Source organism: Oncorhynchus gorbuscha, linkage group LG03, assembly GCF_021184085.1.
Source record: "Oncorhynchus gorbuscha isolate QuinsamMale2020 ecotype Even-year linkage group LG03, OgorEven_v1.0, whole genome shotgun sequence".
In the NCBI taxonomy this organism is placed as follows: Eukaryota; Metazoa; Chordata; class Actinopteri; order Salmoniformes; family Salmonidae; genus Oncorhynchus; species Oncorhynchus gorbuscha.
The window spans coordinates 75,933,082-75,955,973 of record NC_060175.1 but is presented as its reverse complement, the minus strand read 5'-3'; the positions used below and the strand labels follow the sequence as shown (position 1 = coordinate 75,955,973).

Here is a 22,892-nt window from a genome sequence, read left to right as displayed (position 1 = left end):
ATTTCACGTCAATGACTACATCCATTACAGCCCTAAACAATAAGACACTCAGATTCTTCCAACTCAGGTATGACACTGCAAATCATTTCCTATTTTTGAAAGAAAAATAAACTTAGTTTCAATTATTATATTTCTATTTGCTTCCTTCTTGAGATGTTTCTGGTTCATGGGTCTGGAATGACTAACACTTGGACAACGGACACGGACTGAATGCTACAAGAGTGATTGTTAATCTAGGACACCAGTGACAGGAAGCAGAAATGTACAGCAGCAGCTTGCCTGGTACCTTTAGGTGGCAACTGCCATGTGTCAAGACTTCAGTCATTCACTCGTAAATGAGCATACCAACTACTGCACAGCCATGGCTGCGATTGCCTCCAGACACCTAGGTGCTTTGGCTACACAACGCAATACAACACAGAGAAGAACACACACATGCTGCACACTCACAACACACATGTCTTGTGATCACACATTTCTTACACACGAGTCAAAATGGAACTGGACCAATAAAGGGAGCCAAAGTGACGGACAGACCTTTCAGTCTCCCTGCACACGAGAGTGGTTACAATCCCCATCAGTCACACTCCGGCCATTCAGTATCCATTGAACTGTTCAGTTCTACCATTTAGTGTCAGTTCAACACATCCTGGTGTCCCTTCTCAGTCTAGCGGAAGAGGTGGAAGAGGCCACCACCAGAGAGGGTTATATGGTTTGCTGGGGCTGTCCTGTCTTCGGAATAATTTATTCAAAATCATCGCTCCCCTCCTTTCTTTACCCAGTAATTCAGGTGGAGGACAAACCCAGGACCCAGGACCAGAGAGGGCAGTGCTGTGTGTGTGCAGTTCCCAGGCTGTTATGGGGCCTGTCTCAGATCTCGGTGCCCCCCATGGCTACCCCACCTGTGCCCGCGGGGTAGTGCCTGACTCCACCGCCCCTGCGCAGGGAGGAGAGGGCCACTGTGCAGCAGCCACGCAGCAGTGAGCCGAAGTGGTAAATTGGCAGTCCATCGCGCCGTGCCCCCTGGCACAGCCATGCCACCGTGGGAACCACTGGCACAGCCACTGCCAGCAGGTCCACCAGGAAGTGGCGGCTCCAGTAGCTCTTCACTGCAGGTCCAGACTCAGAAGAGGTAGACTCCTCTGCTCCCCCTACTGCTCCCTGAACCTCAGCCTCTTCATCATCATCAACCTCCACCACTGTCACCCCAGCTATCTCCTGTAGCGAGCTGCTCCTGGGCTGGGAGGTGTGGGGCCGCTCCTCCACCTCCACTGACCTCACCTCCTCAACCGCTCTCTGATTCTTCACCTCCAAAACCTCCTCACTCTGATTATATAGATCTAACTCCCGGACATCCCCCTGCTTCCACTCCCTCACCAACCCCAGCACCTTTACCTCCTCCTGCTTACACAACTGTACCAACCCCACATCCTCCTCCTCCTGCTGCTTGCCTACCTCTACCATCCCCACTGCACCCTCCCCCACTACCTCTATATGCCTCTCCAACTCTCCCACCATCTTCCCATCCTCCTTCACTGATAGGGAGGCCATATCCACTGCACAGGAGACAGAGGCAGAGCTGGGTAAAGGAGTACCAGGAGCGGGCTCAGCTGTTGTAGCTGTGAGAGTTGTCATGGTGACTGACGTCATGGTAACTGAGTCCAGGTCATCTCCCTCATCTGAGACCCAGGTGGAGGTCGGGCTGCAGGCCTGAGAGCGGAAGGTGCGCTCGGTGATGGTGTCCAGGTCAGAGGCGTAGCCCAACCCCACCGGGACGGGGCAGCTCTCTGTCTGGACGGCCTGCTCCCTGAGGTGGTGCAGGTACAGGTGGTGGTGGGACAGACAGGAGTGGTTGGTGCTGCCCGCCCCACCCATGGCACAGCGCAGGGGCACCACCCTGTCCTGCCCGGTGCACAGCTTCTCGTAGGTGGAGGACTGTGGCAGGTGGGAGTAGGTGCTGAGCAGTGAGGCTGTCTCTTCAGATAGGAAGGCTGCCTCCAGGAGTAAGTCTGCCCTGTGACTGCTGTCTGCCCTGTGACTGCTGTCTGCCCTGTGACTGCTGGCTGCACTGTGACTCTCCCCACAGCACACAAAGCCGCTGTCATGGTTCTCCTCCCCTGACAGGCCGTTCCCGTTCTTATCCCCCAGTGCATGGTCGCTCAGCTTGGTGTAGGTAGAGCTATGAGTCAGAGAACGGGCGGGGGAGCCGTCACAGGACCCACACAGACTCTTGGAGCCACCCCTCCAGTCCCTGATGCAGCGGGACTACTCCCAGGCCATGACCCCGCAGTCCCAGGCCTCCCAGCCCGAGACCCCCTGCCACTCCTCTTGCTGCAGCAGCCTCCTGCTCCTTGGCCACCCCGTTCTGAGCCAGCTCCATGCTGAGCAGCAGGTTCTCCAGCTTGAGGTTCTGGGCATTGATGTCCTGGAAGTATTTCTGGACGCCGGTGTCGGTGGAGTCGCTGGAGCTGAGGTTGGTGCGCACCACGTCCACCACTTCCTTGAGCTGCTGGATCTCCCTGTGCGCCTCTTTCAGGGCCAGCTGGGCCTCCACGCGGTGACACTCCTCTTCAACCCAGTCCTCCTGCATCCGACACAGCTGGGCCTTCAACGCATCGATCTCAGAGTCCCTGAGACAGACAGAGAAGAGGAGGAGGAGTGAGTGAACAAGGGAGGTTGAGAGAGAGGGAGGGAGTGAACAAGGGAGGTTGAGAGAGAGGGAGGGAGTGAACAAGGGAGGTTTAAAGAGAGAGATTTAGTAATAATGTTTGGCGATTTAGTAATTTGACCCCAAAAAATGATGTTTATATATCAACATAATTACGAAATGAAAGCGTTATGAGGGTAATTTGATAGAAATGGGGTAGAAGTTGACACTCAAATCTATATTTCAAAGAGCATAATATTTCCAAAACAAAAAATGCTCAAATGAAAATGTACTTGTTTGAACGAGACCAGAGTAAATGGGAAAATGTAATGGTCCGAGTCCAGATCTTCCTTTTGGCTAGAGAATCATTCCAGTGTGTCCTTTTGGCTAGAGAATCATTCCAGTGTGTCATTTTGGCTAGAGAATCATTCCAGTGTGTCCTTTTGGCTAGAGAATCATTCCAGTGTGTCCTTTTGGCTAGAGAATCATTCCAGTGTGTCCTTTTGTGTCTCACCTGTCCTGCAGCCTGTCGACTGACTCCTTGAGCCGGGCCCGCAGGTGTCTGATACACACCTCCTTCTGCTGCAGGGGTGTGAGGTACTGCTCTGGGGGAGGGGGGCGGATGCCATGGTTATCTGTACATGAGGCGTATGCCTTCATGTGACGCCTTGGAGAAAGAGAGAGAGGAAACAGGAGAGACAAAGATGTATTGGAATCCATTATCTTCTACAAGCTGAATTATAAGACATTATTAAAACCCCTTACACTCGTTGGAATTGGCCTATATGGATAGCGATAGATTGAAATGTTTCTTACAGAAGAAATATGGAAAGCAAATGCATAACTACAGTTTAGAGATTACGGGGAAATGACTAGACTAAATGTGAGGACACAACAGCTCATGTAACACAAGACTGAATCCAAACATTACACTGTTGATTTTATTAACATTTGACATCTACTGTACTTCTCACCACATTTGTTGATAATGAAATCTGAAAATACTTTGGGGGTAAGTACAACATAAACCCTTGTCATTTGTTGTCTTGAGTGAGAGGTCTAACTGGCGTCTCCAAGTGGCCACACACCTCTCCAAAGTGTGCACAGTTCTCAAGTCATTTCAATGCACTTTTATGACTCAAAGAAGAGTCTTCAACTATAAGGTGCTCTGTTTTTACTCTCCTAGTGGTGCCGTTCTAGAGCAAGCAGACTTTGTTTGGAACACAGCCCTGTGTCCCAGACTTTACACAATTACTGTTGTTGTTGAAACAATCCAAAAATGTTCCATTATAAAATCGCAATCTGGGTCAGGTGGGCATAATTTTATTTCCAACATGACTTTCCAATATTCATGGCAAACTTTATTTGTCACATACACATGGTTAGCAGATGTTAATGAGAGTGTAGCGAAATGCTTGTGCTTGTAGTTCCAACCATGCAGTAATATCTAACAAGTCATCTAACAATTTCACAATTACCTTATGCACACACAAGTGTAAAGGAATGAATAAGAATATGTACATATAAATATATGGATAAGCGATGGCCGTGCGGCATAGGCAAGATGCAGTAGATGGTATAGAGTACAGTATATACATATGAGATGAGTAATGGGTATGTAAATATTATATAAAGTGGCATTGTTAAAAGTGACTAGTTATACATTTATTATATCCAATTTTTAATTATTAAAGTGTCTAGAGATTTGAGTCAGTATGTCAGCAGCAGCCAACCAATGTTAGTGATGGCTGTTTAACAGTCTGATGGCCATGAGATAGAAGCTGTTCTTCAGTCTCTCAGTCCCAGCTTTGATGCACCTGTACTGACCTCGCCTTCTGGATGATAGCGGGGTGAACAGGCAGTGGCTCGGTGTGGTTATTGTCCTTGATGATCTTTATGGCCTTCCTGTGACATCGGGTACTGTAGGTGTCCTGGAGGGCAGGTAGTTTCCCCCCCAGTGATGCGTTGTGCAGACCTCACTACCCTCTGGAGAGCCTTACGGTTGTGGGCAGAGGAGTTGCTGTACCAGGCGGTGATACAGCCCGACAGGATGCTCTTTGATTGTGCATCTGTAAAAGTTTGTGAGTGTTTTTGGTGACAAGCCAAATTTATTCAACCTCCTGAGGTTGAAGAGGAGCTGCTGCGCCTTCTTCACCACGCTGTCTGTGTGGGTGGACCTTTTCAGTTTGTCCGTGATGTGTACGCTGAGGAACTTAAAACTTCCCACCTTCTCCACTACTGTCCCGTCGAAATACGATCTTACAGTGTTAGGTTTTCTCAAGGCAATTAAGAGAAGCGGATCGTAATTCTGGTGCAAATAGAATAGAGTCATGAGTGTATTCAGATGCGTGGTCCACGGCAGATTTTCTTCACAATTCAACAAACATAGGCTCATTCTGTTCAGGACAACCCAGGGTATAACGCCATGTTACCTTGTAACTGTACATCAAACATAGTTATCATAAATGTGGACACTGTATACGACATGAGTTTTATGATATGTAAATGTGGAGTGCACATTTGGGCATCACGTGTGTTTAGCTTGCTTGCATGACATCAAAGCAGTATGTGTTATAATCTTCAACCTCTCACCTTTCAAAATACAGAGAGTCCTCGTAATTTACACCTTCTCTCACTCAGACAACAAGCATTTTTCAGAAGTTGCCCAATTAGCGGGAGGGATGGGGGCAACTCCTTGTCGTGCGCGGTGCTCAAGTTCAGAACGGCTGTCAGTCAAAACCCATACAGAGCTGTGAAGCGGAGACCCTGAACTCTGACGACACGTACAGCCACTGCGTTCCAATGTAGGCGCTGATCAGTGTCAAGGGCTACGGCTCATACATTCCTCTAACAAGTTATAAGACCTTTTAATTACATGTCCTTATGATACAAAACATAAGACTTTGTAGGCACTCATTCTCCCATGTAGGAGAATGATACTGACATGGGGGCATAGCAGGCCATAGGGTTATATTCAATCTGTATCGTTGAGGAAATGTAAAGGCCAGTTCCTACTAAGCGGAAAATCGACAGCGTTTACCTTGAATGCCGTCTCAGCTAATGCGGGAACATTGCCTTTAAATTTCAATCCCACTGGGACGCTGAATTTCCTCGATGCGGATTGAATAGAGCCCTTAGTCTTATAGTTTGATGGGGTAGACAGTTGTTGTCTTACCCCTTGGTGGGGCTGCAATCACTGCCCTTGCAGGAGCCAGAGTTAGTGCTGCTGCTGCTGAGAGAGGCGTTGCCATAGGGATCTCTGTTGCTGACTGGGGCAGCTGTCCTTCTGTACCAGAGTGAGAGGGACCGTTAATACATCAGGCATTATAGACAGACAGAGTACTATTAACTGACATTATCAAACACCAGAACAAATCCTGCCTCAATAAAACTCAACCAACATTAAATTATGCCCAAAAACTCACCCTCAAACATGCCCACTAAAAAACAGACTCAAAACGTGCCAAGACCGACATGCATTAAAAGGCCATGATGAAGGAGGACATACAGTATGCTCTGCAACACAGGTGATAGTACACGATGGCTCAAAGATGCCATGCACTTTGAGTAGATGAAAGCGGTCAAGAAAACCAAAAGCCAAGACAAAGTAGAACTTCAATCATGTCAATAAATCATTCTCATCAATAAATGAGAATGCCAAAAGGTGAAAGGTTACTCCCAGCCAACAACAGATCAGCTTGCATGTGATGGTTTAGGAAGTACCTGGATTCAATCTACATGCCATGGACCTTGTACCATAACACTCTAACATCCCACATCTAGTGATGCTCAACAACAGAACATGTTATCAGAAGTTCAAATTAAGACTTTAAAACGCATATTAAATGACAATATACATTTGTCATTCAATATATTGGCATGAAGACTAAATACAGAACATTCGGAAATTATTCAGACCCCTTTGATTTTTCCCCCCGATCTTGTTACAGCCTTATTCTAAAATGGATTACATTGTCCCTTTCCCCTCAATCTACACAGAATACAAAAAAACAGGTTTTTAGAAATGTTAGCAATTTAAAAAAATGAAATATCACATTTACATAAGTATTCAGACCCTTTACTCAGTACTTTATTGAAGCACCTCTGGCAGCGATTACAGCCTCGAGTCTTCTTGGGTATGATGCGACAAGCTTGGCACACCTGTATTTGGGGAGTTTCTCCCATTCTTCTCTGCAGATCCTCAGGTTGGATGGGGAACGTCGCTGCACAGCTATTTTCAGGTTGTTCAAATCGCGTTCAAGTCTGGGATCTGGCCGGCTATTCAGAGACTTGTCCCGAAGCCCCTCCTGCGTTGTCTTGGCTGTGTGCTTAGGGTTGTTGTCCTGTTGGAAGGTGAACCTTCGCTTCAGAGCAGGTTTTCATCAAGGATTTCTTTGTACTTTGCTCGGTTCATCTTTCCATCGATCCTAACTAATCTCCCGGTCCCTGCTGCTGAAAAACATCCCCACAGTATGATGCAGCCACCACCATCCTTTACCGTAGGGACAGTGCCAGGTTTCCTCCAGATGTGACGCCTGGCATTCAGGCCGAAGAGTTCAATCTTGGTTTCATCAGACCAGAGAATCTTGTTTGTCATGGTCTGAGAGTCCTTTAGGTGCCTTTTACTGAGGAGTAGCTTTCGTCTGGCCACTCTACCATAAAGGCCTGATTTGTGGAGTGCTGCAGAGATGGTCATCCTTCTGGAAGGTTCTCCCATCTTCACTAAGGAGCTCTGTCAGAGTAACCATTGGCCCTTCTCCCCCGATTGCTTAGTTTGGCCGGGCGGCCAGCTCTAGGAAGAGTCTTGGTGGTTCCAAACTTCCTCCATTTAAGAAAGATGGAGGCCACTTTGTTCTTGGGGACCTTCAATGCTGCAGAATTCTTTTGGTACCCTTCCCCAGATCTGTGCCTCGACACAATCCTGTCTCGGAGCTCTACTGACAATTCCTTCGACCTCATGGCTTGGTTTTTGCTCTGACATGCACTGTCAACTGTGAGACCTTATATAGAAAGGTGTGTGCCTTTCCATATCATGTCCAATTAATTGAATTTACCACAGGTGGACTCCATTCAAGTTGTAGAAACATCTCAAGAAGGATCAATGGAAACAAGATGCACTTGAGCTCAATTTCGAGTCTCATAGCAAAGATTCCAAATACTTATGTAAATAAGGTATTTCTGAAAACCTGAAAACCTGTTTTCGCTTTGTCATTATGGGATATTGTGTGTAGAACGATGAGGGAAAAAAACTATTAATTCCCTCCTAGAAGAAGTCTAACGTAACAAAATGTAGAAAAAAAGGGAAGGGGTCTGAATACATTCTGAATGCACTGCACATGCCTACGGCACGAAGTCAGAGAGATACAACAACAAAACATTGACGGAGAGAGAGGGATAAAAGGAGAGTTGTGCTGACCGACAGTGCCGCTCCGGAGACTTGGTAGTGAGATATCCTCGTTCCGTTGGGCGCATTGAAACCATATAGTCTGTCTCCATTGGAATGTAGTCTAGCTCTATGAACCTGCAGTAGTCGAACCTGACCAAAGACAACAAGCTATTACAGTGAGGAGGTAGTGATGTCTGTCAGACTACAACCCAGTGACAAACATCAATAGTACTTAGGGCTTATACTCTGTGTTGGCCAAATACATCAACAATGGTCATCAGGGGATAAGAAAAGTGAGTACCTATCTAGTTTGATAGTGAGACTGTTTAAATTGAAATAAAGACCGTAGCCTGGATTGTTTAGAGCAGAAACACTGGCTAATGATGAATGAGAAATGCATTTAGAATGAAATGGATTCAAATATTACTTCTCCTTAAAAACTGGCTCATTAGAACTTATCTCCCTGAGCCAAGGATTTCCTCTACACTGATGTGTGCAAATACAGCAGATTTGTTCTTTAATGAGAGAGAGCATAGGCAGATTACAACTACTAACGAGACATGAACTTGCCCTGTCGAGGTCTGCTATAGGCTAACAGGGCATCTGAAGATGACTTCATCTAAACATGATTCGCCTAAACAAAGAAATGATTCAACCATGATTAAGATGCTGACATGTGGACCAGACACATTTCTGCCTTCTTACCCTGTCCCCCTCAGGACGAAAGGTGAGCAGTGGCATCAGAGCCCACACCAAAAAATATGCACAATTACAGCCTGCAATCTGGGGAAATTCCTACCTCACATAACCCTTAAAAACAACATCAGGACAAGAAACCAAAAACAAAGTCAGCAGAATTAACAACTGGGAGAAGAAGAAAACTAAAGAAAGTAGAAGGAAATTCAGTTGAAATCATATTCATGTAGTTTCTACATTTTATTAGTGAAGGAATGGGGAAGGGGCACTGTGATGGGCAACTCCTGTCCTGTACTAGTCTGTGACTGTTGACAAATTGGTACATTTACTAATGACAGGCAATTAAACAAAGCAATCCAATTCTGGCAGTTATCCAGGAGGACAGTAGTGTTGCCCAATCACTGGCTCCCAGACTGGGTGGGAGGAGATAAGCAGTGCCAAGCAGATAGAACCAGCTGTTGGGAGCAGTTTTATTTGAGAAAGGGTTATGTCAGGTTATGACAAAGGCCATCAGCAGACAAACAGAAAAGGGTCAAGCTGAAAAATGCAGCGGAAGCAAGCCTGGAAAGAAAGGTCTAGAAAATGTCAAATATGTGGGCTAAATAAGGTTCGGCACAATTTCAGTCCATCATTACATCTCTTCTCCTTTGAGTTGGACCCTGGTGTGAACGTGCCTGATGTGGGCCAAGCTGGTGTTATGATGTGTATGCAGGCTGTGCTGACGCTGTGTGAGGAATACTCCTATACAGAGTGGTTGTAAAAAGTGAGACGAGAATGTGGTGGGACAGAGAGACCTGCTCTTATAAACTACCACACAATAACTACGGTCAGATTTGAAGATTTCAGGTTTGAGAGATTGTCCAGTGTGACTGACCAGCCAGCACTACTACTTTAACAGCAGTACTCTTCCGTAAATGCACTGTTAAATCAGTCAATCACCTCATCAAGCTATTGGTTATAATATTGTTATACAGTACGTCACTGTACCACCAATTCTGTTTGGTGCATCTGGAGGGTTTATCAGTGAATGTCAAAGATCAATGGATCTCTGTCTGTGCCGGTCTGTCCAGCTATGACTACGGCACATGAGCATGCTCTCTGGGACAGTATAACTGAAGGGTGTCTCACGCAGGGGGCGCGGGCACGGCTACAGGCACGGGCGAGGAGGACGACAGCATTTGCTGCAAGCGCCGTTTGGGCTGCAGAGCCTTCAGAGGGTTGAATCTAGGGAGAGAGACGACAGAAAGGACCAGAGCTGGGTTCTATCTTTGCTCCAGTTTTCCAAGCCTAATAGAGTTCATGCTACTCTTGCGCTGTAGCTAGAACATTGGACAGGAGTAATTGATTGAAGTGAAATACAGTATCAACATAAAGACAACTTTAAATAGACAGAGTGCAAGTTCACAATATACTTGCAGTGTGTTAAATCCAATCATTCACTCCTTTTATAGCAACTCTTACCATAATCCCAACACACCCCTGCATTCATTTTTAGCTGACAAAGCAGTTACATGGTCAAACCAACCATGTTGGGAAAAAAGAGAGAAAAGCAAAGCTCTAAAGTGCTGACAACTGTGTTGAGAGAGAGAGGGTGAGAGAGAGAGAGAGAGAGGGTGAGAGAGAAAATTGGCCTGTAACCGCTTATGGAGCTCAGCAGCTGATGGGACTGACGCAAAACTGAGCCTCAGCTTTCCCAGGAGATGATAATCCCCTGTAGCAATAAAGACAAACACAAGTTCACACACAGCATTCAATACTCAGCCAGACATCACATAATTAAACGGGTTCTCTGAGAGGGACATACCCACATTCTTCACCCCTGACCATTTCTTGTGGCTGATGATAAGAAGACAAAATGGATGAAGTAGGGAGAACAAAATAGAGAGATGCGAGAGAGAGGTTGACTAAGAGGTTGACTGAAAAAGTTGAAAAGAGAAGGATTTAGAGGAAAATAGGGCTGTTCAATAGAAAAGGGAGATTAGTAAAACAGAGTACGAGGGATTTTAAAAGGATGAGTCAAAAATAAATGAGGGTGTACTTATATAAGAGACGGGGTTAAGTGGAGAACATAAGAGTGTGAAGGTAATCTAAAAAGAAGACGAAAGGAGAGCGATAGAGGATGAATTAGAGAAATGAGGACAGACGGACCCACTGGTTGAATCAACATTGTTCCCACGTCATTTCAATTATGTTTTTTATAGTCACATACACCGCATAGGTGCAGTGAAATGTGTTGCTTTACAGGGTCAGCCATAGAAGTACAGCGCCACGGGAACAAATTAGGGTTAAGTGCCTTGCTCAAGGGCACATCAGTAGATTCCTCATCTTGGCGGCTCGAACCAGTGACCTTTCGGTTATTAGCCCAACACACTAACCACTAGGCTACCTGCCACCCACGTTGAGCCAACGTGGAATAGATGTTGAATTGACGTCTGCGCCCAGTGGGGAGAGAGTAGGAGTTTCAGATGTGTAGGTGTGTATGCGGTGCTGTACCTGTGTGAGCCCGACACAGACCTCCCGGTGGAAGGCGCAGGGGCAGACATGGAGCCAGACAGCCTCTCTCGCCCTCTCTTTTCGTATATCTCTGTGTCTCTCTCTCACTCTGCAGCTTCAGCTCTGCAGTGACAGCCAGCCTGAGAGAGGAAAACAGACAAATGAACACAGTGAGTTCTATACAAACACACAAACAGGCACTGACTCTGTGTCACTGTGGACCAGGCATGACACACTGTTTTGAACCAACAAATCATGCAATTGTTTTCAAATATGAATAAGTCAGTGAGGTTTTTCTATCCTCGTGGGGACCTAAAATTAATTTAAATTCACAATCCTATTTTCCCTAACCCCTAATTCTAACCCTTAAATTTAAAATAGCCTTTGTCCTCATGTGGGAGAATTTTCTTTGGAGCCAGGGATGGCCAGGGATGGCCATATCTGGGATCAGCCCTGCCAGACAGAGCAGCAGGGAGAGTCAGCCAATCACCACTTGCTAGTCTGGCCACAGACCTGAGACTGTAGAGAGCAGTGTTTGTGCTTCAACAGCAAATGGTTTATGGATTTGATTCAGTGATAAATTACAATCTAAGTCAGAAAAGCCATGCGACAGTTGTTGCGGTCCTTCGAAACGATCTAATTAACATGCTTTCAAAGCTCAAGTTGAAATATATTACAATGTTGCGCAAATGCCGATTGCAAAATAAGATATGCGTCTCAAGGTCAACAATGTGCCAAGTATGTCTATTCCTCATAACCTCTTGGCCATGCACAGTCAGTGGAGATAAGCAGTGAGGATTGAGAGACAGACCTGATTGGGGAGGTAGCAGGTATGATAGGAGAGGTAGATGAGGAGAGACAGAGAGAGAGGGAGAGTACATGAAGGGAAAGAGGGGATTAATCCCATTAATAATAGAACACAGGATTTAGTGAGTTCAGGAGCCAAGTGTGCACCATAAGCCTGTCCCCTAAACCTCCCTCAGGCTTCTCCATAAACCTGTCCCCTAAACCTCCCTCAGGCTTCTCCATAAACCTGTCCCCTAAACCTCCCTCAGGCTTCTCCATAAACCTGTCCCCTAAACCTCCCTCAGGCTTCTCCATAAACCTGTCCCCTAAACCTCCCTCAGGCTTCTCCATAAACCTGTCCCCTAAACCTCCCTCAGGCTTCTCCATAAACCTGTCCCCTAAACCTCCCTCAGGCTTCTCCATAAACCTGTCCCCTAAACCTCCCTCAGGCTTCTCCATAAACCTGTCCCCTAAACCTCCCTCAGGCTTCTCCATAAACCTGTCCCCTAAACCTCCCTCAGGCTTCTCCATAAACCCACCCATTCTTCTGTCTGTGTGGGCACAGAGCTACCTCCTTGACCTCTTCCTCCTCATCTGTCATCCCCTCTCTTAAAACACACTCCCATATAGTTATTCCTTTACTTTTCCTCTGTCCCTCTGCTTTGCGTTTCTGATCATGAAAAATGACCCTACCCTTATGTGAGAAAAGCCAGCCCTTCAGACTCTCAAAGACAACGCTACGCTGTAGTTTATGTTGTCCCCATTTCCTCTGTCCTTGCCTGACAGGGTTGGGCAGCAGTGTACTGTTTGTCCCAACCCTGCAGTGTAGAGTGAGTAACCATGTTGAATCACCCCTCAGCAGCCAGCCAGCCAGCTGGCCAGACAGACGCCCACTCAGCCTGCAATGCTATATATTCATTTATTAATTTTTTATTTTTTAAATTTTAACCTTTTTTTTAAACTAGGCAAGTCATATAGACAGACAGACAAAGAGTCAGCCAGCCACTCAGAGAGACAGACAACCTGAGACAGATACCAACTCAGTGTCCACTGCGACAGACAGACACAGATAGACAGACACCTGTCTCATTGCTACAGAAAGACTGCTACAGAGAAACAGGGAGACTGCTACAGAGAGACTGCTACAGAGAGACTGCTACAGAGAGACAGAGAGACTGCTACAGAGAGACTGAGAGACTGCTACAGAGAGACTGCTACAGAGAAACAGGGAGACTGCTACAAAGAGACTGCTACAGAGAGACTGCTACAGAGAGACTGCTACAGAGAGAGACAGAGAGACTGCTATAGAGAGAGACAGAGAGACTGCTACAGAGAGACTGAGAGACTGCTAGAGAGACTGCTACAGAGAGACAGAGAGACTGCTACAAAGAGACTGCTACAGAGAGACTGCTACAGAGAGACTGCTAGAGAGACAGAGAGATTGCTACAGAGAAACTGCTACAGAGAGACTGCTACAGAGACAGAGACTGCTACAGAGAAACAGAGAGACAGAGAGACTGCTACAGAGAGACAGCTACAGAGACCGAGAGACTGCTACAGAGAGACAGAGAGACTGCTACTGAGAGACAAAGAGACAGCTACAGAGAGACTGCTACAGAGAGACAAAGAGACAGAGACTGCTACAGAGAGACAGATGGACAGCTACAGAGAGACTGCTACAGAGAGACTGAGAGACTGCGACAGGGAGACTGATACAGAGAGACAGAGACTGCTACAGAGAGACAGAGACTGCTAAAGAGAGACAGATGGACAGCTACAGAGAGACTGCTACAGAGAGACAGAGAGACTGCTACAGAGAGACAGAGAGACAGAAACTGTTACAGAGAGACAGATGGACAGCTACAGAGAGACTGCTACAGAGAGACAGAGAGACTGCTACAGAGAGACAGAGAGACTGCTACAGAGAGACTGATACAGAGAGACAGAGAGACTGAGGGACAGAGACTGCTACAGAGAGACAGAGAGACTGCTACAGAGAGACTGAGATACAGAGGGACAGAGAGACTGCTAGAGAGACAGAGAGACTGCTACCGAGAGACAGAGAGACTGCTACAGAGAGACAGAGAGACTGCTACAGAGAGACTACTACAGAGAGACTGCTACAGAGAAACAGAGAGACAGAGAGACTGCTACAGAGAGACAGCTACAGAGAGACCGAGATACTGCTACAGAGAGACAAAGGGACATAGACTGCTACAGAGAGACGAGACTGCTACAGAGAGACAGATGGACAGCTACAGAGAGACTGCTACAGAGAGACAGAGAGACTGCTACAGAGAGACAGAGAAACTGCTACCGAGAGACTGATACCGAGAGACAGAGAGACTGAGGGACAGAGACTGCTACAGAGAGACAGAGAGACTGCTACAGAGAGACAGAGAGACTGCTACAGAGAGACAGAGAGACTGCTACAGAGAGAGACCCAGCTGGTTATCACCTCACCTCATCCCTGATAACCCATCTACACCCACAGGGTGTGACGTAGCCTGGTTGAAACAGCTGTTAACTCTTGGGAATACAGTTAATACACACGTAGGAGAGCAGCACGCAACATAGAAAGAAGACAACAATTTCACCTACGCCGCTGCCTAACCAGGTACTTACCTCAAACAGTGCAGTTACGCAAACATTTCTATTACATTTGAGTCATTTAGGGGTGGCAGGTAGCCTAGTGGTTAGAGTGTTGGACTAGTATGGTTGCTAGATCAAATCCCGAGCTGACATGGTAAAAATCTGTCGTTCTGCCCCTGAACAAGGCAGTCAACCCACTGTTCCCCGGTAGGCTGTCATTGTAAATAAGAATTTGTTCTTAACCTCTTGCTCCTACCCGACACGCAGGCGTCCCATCTAGACACCTGGAAATGCAAATGCGCTACGCTAAATGCTAATAGCACTCGTTAAAACTCAAACGTTCATTAAAATACACATGCAGGGTACTGAATTAAAGCTACACTCGTTGTGAATCCAGGCAACAAGTCATATTTTTAAAATGCTTTTCGGCGAATGCATGAGAAGCTATTATCTGATAGCATGTAACACCCCAAAAGACCCGCAGGGGACGTAAACAAAATAATTAGCATAGTCAGCGCTACACAAAACGCACAAATAAAATATAAAACATTCATTACCTTTGATCATCTTCTTTGTTGGCACTCCTAGATGTCCCATAAACATCACTATTGGGTCTTTTTTTCGATTAAATCGGTCCATATATAGCCTAGATATCGATCTATGAAGACTGTGTGATCAAGGAAAAAAATAGCGTTTTATAACGTAACGTCATTTTTTTAAATTAAAAAAGTCGACGATAAACTTTCACAAAACACTTCGAAATACTTTTGTAATGCAACTTTAGGTATTAGTAAACGTTAATAAGCGATCAAATTGATCACGAGGCGATGTATATTCTATAGCTGTATGTCTTGATATAATGTCCGTGTAAATCTCAACCAAAATATCCGGTCGGAGACCGGAAGAACTGCGCTGCCTCGTGTCTGTTTGACCAAGAAACAAATCGTAGGCAAATGACAAGACTGTTGACATTGTGTGGAAGCTGTAGGTATTGCAACCTCGGCCCCATTTAATGTGGTTCATGTTTAACGATGGGTGGTCCCAGCGCGCACGACCCACGTGGAGTTCCAGGTCTCCGGTAGCCTCTGGAACTGCCAATCTGCGGTCAACAAGGCAGAGTTCATCTCAGCCTATGCCTCCCTCCAGTCCCTCGACTTCTTGGCACTGACGGAAACATGGATCACCACAGACAACACTGCTACTCCTACTGCTCTCTCTTCGTCCGCCCACGTGTTCTCGCACACCCCGAGAGCGTCTGGTCAGCGGGGTGGTGGCACCGGGATCCTCATCTCTCCCAAGTGGTCATTCTCTCTTTCTCCCCTTACCCATCTGTCTATCGCCTCCTTTGAATTCCATGCTGTCACAGTTACTAGCCCTTTCAAGCTTAACATCCTTATCATTTATCGCCCTCCAGGTTCCCTCGGAGAGTTCATCAATGAGCTTGATGCCTTGATAAGCTCCTTTCCTGAGGACGGCTCACCTCTCACAGTTCTGGGCGACTTTAACCTCCCCACGTCTACCTTTGACTCTTTCCTCTCTGCCTCCTTCTTTCCACTCCTCTCCTCTTTTGACCTCACCCTCTCACCTTCCCCCCTACTCACAAGGCAGGCAATACGCTCGACCTCATCTTTACTAGATGCTGTTCTTCCACTAACCTCACTGCAACTCCCCTCCAAGTCTCCGACCACTGCCTTGTATCCTTTTCCCTCTCGCTCTCATCCAACACCTCCCACACTGCCCCTACTCGGATGGTATCGCGCCGTCCCAACCTTCGCTCTCTCTCCCCCGCTACTCTCTCCTCTTCCATCCTATCATCTCTTCCTTCCGCTCAAACCTTCTCCCACCTATCTCCTGATTCTGCCTCCTCAACCCTCCTCTCCTCCCTCTCTGCATCCCTTGACTCTCTATGTCCCCTATCCTCCAGGCCGGCTCGGTCCTCCCCTCCCGCTCCGTGGCTCGATGACTCATTGCGAGCTCACAGAACAGGGCTCCGGGCAGCCGAGCGGAAATGGAGGAAAACTCGCCTCCCTGCGGACCTGGCATCCTTTCACTCCCTCCTCTCTACATTTTCCTCCTCTGTCTCTGCTGCTAAAGCCACTTTCTACCACGCTAAATTCCAAGCATCTGCCTCTAACCCTAGGAAGCTCTTTGCCACCTTCTCCTCCCTCCTGAATCCTCCCCCCCCCCTCCTCCCTCTCTGCAGACGACTTCGTCAACCATTTTGAAAAGAAGGTCGACGACATCCGATCCTCGTTTGCTAAGTCAAACGACACCGCTGGTTCTGCTCACACTGCCCTACCCTGTGCTCTGACCTCTTTCTCCCCTCTCTCTCCAGATGAAATCTCGCGTCTTGTGACGGCCGGCCGCCCAACAACCTGCCCGCTTGACCCTATCCCCTCCTCTCTTCTCCAGACCATTTCCGGAGACCTTCTCCCTTACCTCACCTCGCTCATCAACTCATCCCTGACCGTTGGCTACGTCCCTTCCGTCTTCAAGAGAGCGAGAGTTGCACCCCTTCTGAAAAAACCTACACTCGATCCCTCCGATGTCAACAATTACAGACCAGTATCCCTTCTTTCTTTTCTCTCCAAAACTCTTGAACGTGCCGTCCTTGGCCAGCTCTCCCGCTATCTCTCTCTGAATGACCTTCTTGATCCAAATCAGTCAGGTTTCAAGACTAGTCATTCAACTGAGACTGCTCTCCTCTGTATCACGGAGGCGCTCCGCACTGCTAAAGCTAACTCTCTCTCCTCTGCTCTCATCCTTCTAGATCTATCGGCTGCCTTCGATACTGTGAACCATCAGATCCTCCTCTCCACCCTCTCCGAGTTGGGCATCTCCGGCGCGGCCCACGCTTGGATTGCGTCCTACCTGACAGGTCGCTCCTACCAGGTGGCGTGGCGAGAATCTGTCTCCTCACCACGCGCTCTCACCACTGGTGTCCCCCAGGGCTCTATTCTTGGCCCTCTCCTATTCTCGCTATACACCAAGTCACTTGGCTCTGTCATAACCTCACATGGTCTCTCTTATCATTGCTATGCAGACGACACACAATTAATCTTCTCCTTTCCCCCTTCTGATGACCAGGTGGCGAATCGCATCTCTGCATGTCTGGCAGACATATCAGTGTGGATGACGGATCACCACCTCAAGCTGAACCTCGGCAAGACGGAGCTGCTCTTCCTCCCGGGGAAGGACTGCCCGTTCCATGATCTCGCCATCACGGTCGACAACTCCATTGTGTCCTCCTCCCAGAGCGCCAAGAACCTTGGCGTGATCCTGGACAACACCCTGTCGTTCTCAACTAACATCAAGGCGGTGGCCCGTTCCTGTAGGTTCATGCTCTACAACATCCGCAGAGTACGACCCTGCCTCACACAGGAAGCGGCGCAGGTCCTAATCCAGGCACTTGTCATCTCCCGTCTGGATTACTGCAACTCGCTGTTGGCTGGGCTCCCTGCCTGTGCCATTAAACCCCTTCAACTCATCCAGAACGCCGCAGCCCGTCTGGTGTTCAACCTTCCCAAGTTCTCTCACGTCACCCCGCTCCTCCGTTCTCTCCACTGGCTTCCAGTTGAAGCTCGCATCCGCTACAAGACCATGGTGCTTGCCTACGGAGCTGTGAGGGGAACGGCACCTCAGTACCTCCAGGCTCTGATCAGGCCCTACACCCAAACAAGGGCACTGCGTTCATCCACCTCTGGCCTGCTCGCCTCCCTACCACTGAGGAAGTACAGCTCCCGCTCAGCCCAGTCAAAACTGTTCGCTGCCCTGGCCCCCCCAATGGTGGAACAAACTCCCTCACGACGCCAGGACAGCGGAGTCAATCACCACCTTCCGGAGACACCTGAAACCCCACCTCTTTAAGGAATACCTAGGATAGGTTAAGTAATCCCTCTCACCCCACCCCCCCTAAGTTTTAGATGCTCTATTGTTAAGTGACTGTCCCACTGGATGTCATAAGGTGAATGCACCAATTTGTAAGTCGCTCTGGATAAGAGCGTCTGCTAAATGACTTAAATGTAAATGTAATGTAAATGTAAGTGGCGCATGGATATATTTTCCCATTTTCAGTGATCAGATTTTCCTGCACTTTTCGATGAAACGCACGTTCTGTTATAGTCACAGCCGTGATTTAACCAGTTTTATAAACGTCTGAGTGTTTTCTATCCACACATACTAATCATATGCATATACTATATTCCTGGCATGAGTAGCAGGGCACTGAAATGTTGCGCAATTTTTAACAGAATGTTCGAAAAAGTAGGGGGGTAGGAGTAACAGGTTAACTGACTTGACTAGTTAAATAAATGTAAAAAACAAACATTTTTTTTGCAGATGCTCTTATCCAACTTACAGGAGCAATTCGGGTTAAGTGCCATGCTCAAGGGCACAGTGACAGATTTTTCCCCAAGTTGACTCGGGGATTCAAACTAGTGACCTTTTGGTTACTGGCCTAATGCTCTGATGTGATATATTTGAATGATCTGTTGCACTAAGCATTGCTCTAACAATGTCCTTCTATCACATGTTAATTACGTGGCATTCAATAGAGAACTATACATCGCTATTTCATCCATTCATGTGTTATGTAAATAAGAGTAGCCCTATAAAAGTAAAGCTGATATGAAAACAACAGACAAAGAACAATCAAAGATCGTAGAAACAAAGGAAGAAATGATTCAGTGCCACCCAGAAGGAAGACACACCTGTGTCCATGATGGCTTTCCTGATAATGGCTGTCACTAAGCAACATCAAACCCTCTGGGGCAATCAAGGCCTTCTGATGTGGAAAACAGGGGAACATGATTAAATATGGAAATAAACACACACACACACACATACACACACATACATTAGAGCAAAGATAACAATAAGAACTCTGTGGAATGCTGGTTTGACGGGAGCAGGTAGACTGGGAGGGAGGCAGAGGCAATACTTCCTACTACAGATGTCGGATCGAAGTGGAAATTAAAAACTTGTATATTTCAGTTTTTTTTAAAGGCTTCTGAAGTTTGTAATTTCCACTTTGAAATTTCAGACTTGATTTTCCCTTACATTTTTCGTACCAACCCCTAAAAAAATTATATCCACTTAATAGTTAACATTTCCTGTTGCTGCAGGATTATTTTCCTGCTGTAGCAAACTGGCTCAAACTAAGATCCTACACTACTTGACCAAAAGTATGTGGACACCTTCTTGTCGATCATCTCATTCCAAAATCATGGGCATTAATATGGACTTGGTCTCCGTTTTGCTGCTATAATAGCCCACTCTTCTGGCTTTCAACTAGATGTTGGAACATTGCTGCGGGGACCTGCTTCCATTCAGCCACTAGATCATTAGGGAGATCGGGCACTGATGTTGGGCATTTAGGTCTGGCTGGCAGTCAGCATTCCAATTCATCCCAAAGGTGTTCGATGGGGTTGAGGTCAGGGCTCTGTGCAGGCCAATCAAGTTCCTCCACACCGATCTTGATAAATAATTTTTGTATGGACTTCAAATCACATTTGATTGGTCACATACCCATGGTTAGCAGATGTTAATGCGAGTGTAGTTTCTAGTTCCAACCATGCAGTAATATCTAACAAGTAATCTAACAATTTCACAACAACTAACTTATACACACAAGTGTAAAGGAATGAATAAGAATATGTACATATAAATATATGGATGACCGATGGCCGAACGGCATAGGCAAGATGCAGTAGATGGTATAAAGTACAGTATATACATATGAGATGAGTAATGTAGGGTATTTAAGTCGTCCCTGCAGGGGGTCCCTGCAGGGGGTGCATCACCTGAGTGGGTTGATTCACTGTTGTGGTCATCCTGTCTGGGTTGGCGCCCCCCCCCCCCCCCCTTGGGTTGTGCCGTGGCGGAGATCTTTGTGGGCTATAATCAGCCTTGTCTCAGGATGGTAAGTTGGTGGTTGAAGATATCCCTCTAGTGGTGTGGGGGCTGTGCTTTGGCAAAGTGGGTGGGGTTATATCCTTCCTGTTTGGCCCTGTCCGGGGGGTGTTCTCGGATGGGGCCACAGTGTCTCCTAACCCCTCCTGTCTCAGCCTCCAGTATTTATGCTGGAGTAGTTTGTGTCGGGCGGCTAGGGTCAGTTTGTTATATCTGGAGTACCCTGTCCTATTCGGTGTCCTGTGTGAATCTAAGTGTGCGTTCTCTAATTCTCTCCTTCTTTCTTTCTCTCTCGGAGGACCTGAGCCCTAGGACCATGCCCCAGGACTACCTGACATGACGACTCCTTGCTGTCCCCAGTCCACCTGGTCATGCTGCTGCTCCAGTTTCAACTGACCTGAGCCCTAGGACCATGCCCCAGGACTACCTGACATGATTACTCCTTGCTGTCCCCAGTCCACCTGACTGTGCTGCTGCTCCAGTTTCAACTGTTCTGCCTTACTATTATTTGACCATGCTGGTCATTTATGAACATTTGAACATCTTGGCCATGTTCTGTTATAATCTCCACCTGGCACAGCCAGAAGAGGACTGGCCACCCCACATATGCTCTCTCTAATTCTCTCTTTCTTTCTCTCTCTGAGGACCTGAGCCCTAGGACCGTGCCCCAGGACTACCTGACATGATGACTCCTTGCTGTCCCCAGTCCACCTGAATGTGCTGCTGCTCCAGTTTCAACTGTTCTGCCTTATTATTATTCGACCATGCTGGTCATTTATGAACATTTGAACATCTTGGCCATGTTCTGTTATAATCTCCACCCGGCACAGCCAGAAGAGGACTGGCCACCCCACATAGCCTGGTTCCTCTCTAGGTTTCTTCCTAGGCTTTGGCCTTTCTAGGGAGTTTTTCCTAGCCACCGTGCTTCTACACCTGCATTGCTTGCTGTTTGGGGTTTTAGGCTGGGTTTCTGTACAGCACTTTGAGATATCAGCTGATGTACGAAGGGCTATATAAATAAAATTTGATTTTGATTTGATGTAAACCTAATATAAAGTGGCATTGTTTAAAGTGACTAGTGATACATCCATTTTTTTATTATTAAAGTGGCTCGAGATTTGAGTCAGTATGTTGGCAGGAGCCACTCAATGTTAGTGATGGCTGTTTAACAGTCTGATGGCCTAGAAGCTGTTTTTCGATCTCTCTGTCCCAGCTTTGATGCACCTGTACTGACTTCCCCTTCTGGACGATAGCGGGGTGAACAGGCAGTGGTTCGGTTGGTTGTTGTCCTTGATAATCCTTTTGGCCTTCCTGTGACATCGGGTGCTGTAAGTGTCCTGGAGGGCAGGTAGTTTGCCCCCAGTGATGCGTTGTGCAGACCTCACTACCCTCTGGAGAACCTTACGGTTGTGGGCAGAGCAGTTGCCGTACCAGGCGGTGATTCAGTCCGACAGGATGCTCTCGATAGTGCATCTGCAAAATTTTGTGAGTGCTTTTGGTGACAAGCCAAATTTCTCCAGCCTACTGAGGTTGAAAAGGCGCTATTGCGCCTTCTTCACCACGCTGTCTGTGTGGGTGGACCATTTCAGTTTGTCCGTGATGTGTACGCCGAGGAACTTAAAACTTTCCACCTTCTCCACTACTGTCCCGTCAATGTGGATAGGGAGGTGCTCCCTCTCCTGAAGTCCATGATCATCTCCTTTGTTATGTTGACGTTGAGTGTGAAGTTATTTTCCTGACACCACACTCCGAGGGCCCTCACCTCCTCCCTGTAGGCCGTCTCGTCATTGTTGGTAATCAAGCCTACCACTGTAGTCAAGTCTGCCAACTTAATGATTGAGTTGGAGGCGTGCATGGCCACACAGTCATGGATAAACAGGAAGTACAGGAGAGGGCTGAGAACGCATCCTTGTGGGGCCCAAGTGTTGAGGATCAGCTGGGTGGGGATGTTGTTTCCTACCCTCACCACCTTGGGGCAGCCCGTCAGAAAGTCCAGGACCCAGTTGCACAAGGCGGGGTCGAGACCCAGGGTCTGAGTTTGGTGAGTTTGGAGGTTACTATGGTGTGAAATGCTGAGCTGTAGTCAATGAACAGCTTTCTTACATAGGTATTCCTTTTGTCCAGATGGTATAGGGCAGTGTGCAATGTGATGGCGAAAGCATCGTCTGTGGACCTATTGGGGCGGTAAAGCAAATTGGAGTGGGTCTAAGGTAACAGGTAGGGTGTAGATGATATGATGCATAACTAGTCTCTCAAAGTACTTCATGATGACAGAAATGAGTGCTACGGCGCGATAGTCATTTAGTTCAGTTCCCTTAGCTTTCTTGGAAACAGGAACAGTGGTGGCCCTCTTGAAGCATGTGGGAACAGCAGACTGGGATA

General features: G+C 47.2%; 1 protein-coding gene across 1 annotated transcript in view; it reads right to left on the bottom strand.

Annotated features, from left to right (window-relative positions):
* Positions 1–467: 467 nt before the first annotated feature.
* Positions 468–22,892, bottom strand: part of snphb (syntaphilin b) — a 43,215-nt gene continuing 20,790 nt past the window's right edge. The window contains exons 3-9 of the mRNA XM_046343720.1: positions 11,223–11,362; positions 9,858–9,953; positions 8,064–8,183; positions 5,823–5,933; positions 3,162–3,314; positions 2,349–2,630; positions 468–2,242 (exon numbers count right to left, since the gene is read on the bottom strand). Of these exons, the coding sequence (XP_046199676.1) occupies positions 871–2,242; positions 2,349–2,630; positions 3,162–3,314; positions 5,823–5,933; positions 8,064–8,183; positions 9,858–9,953; positions 11,223–11,272 (2,184 nt within the window). The 5' untranslated portion in view covers positions 11,273–11,362 and the 3' untranslated portion in view covers positions 468–870. The remainder of the gene's footprint in view (positions 2,243–2,348; positions 2,631–3,161; positions 3,315–5,822; positions 5,934–8,063; positions 8,184–9,857; positions 9,954–11,222; positions 11,363–22,892) is intronic.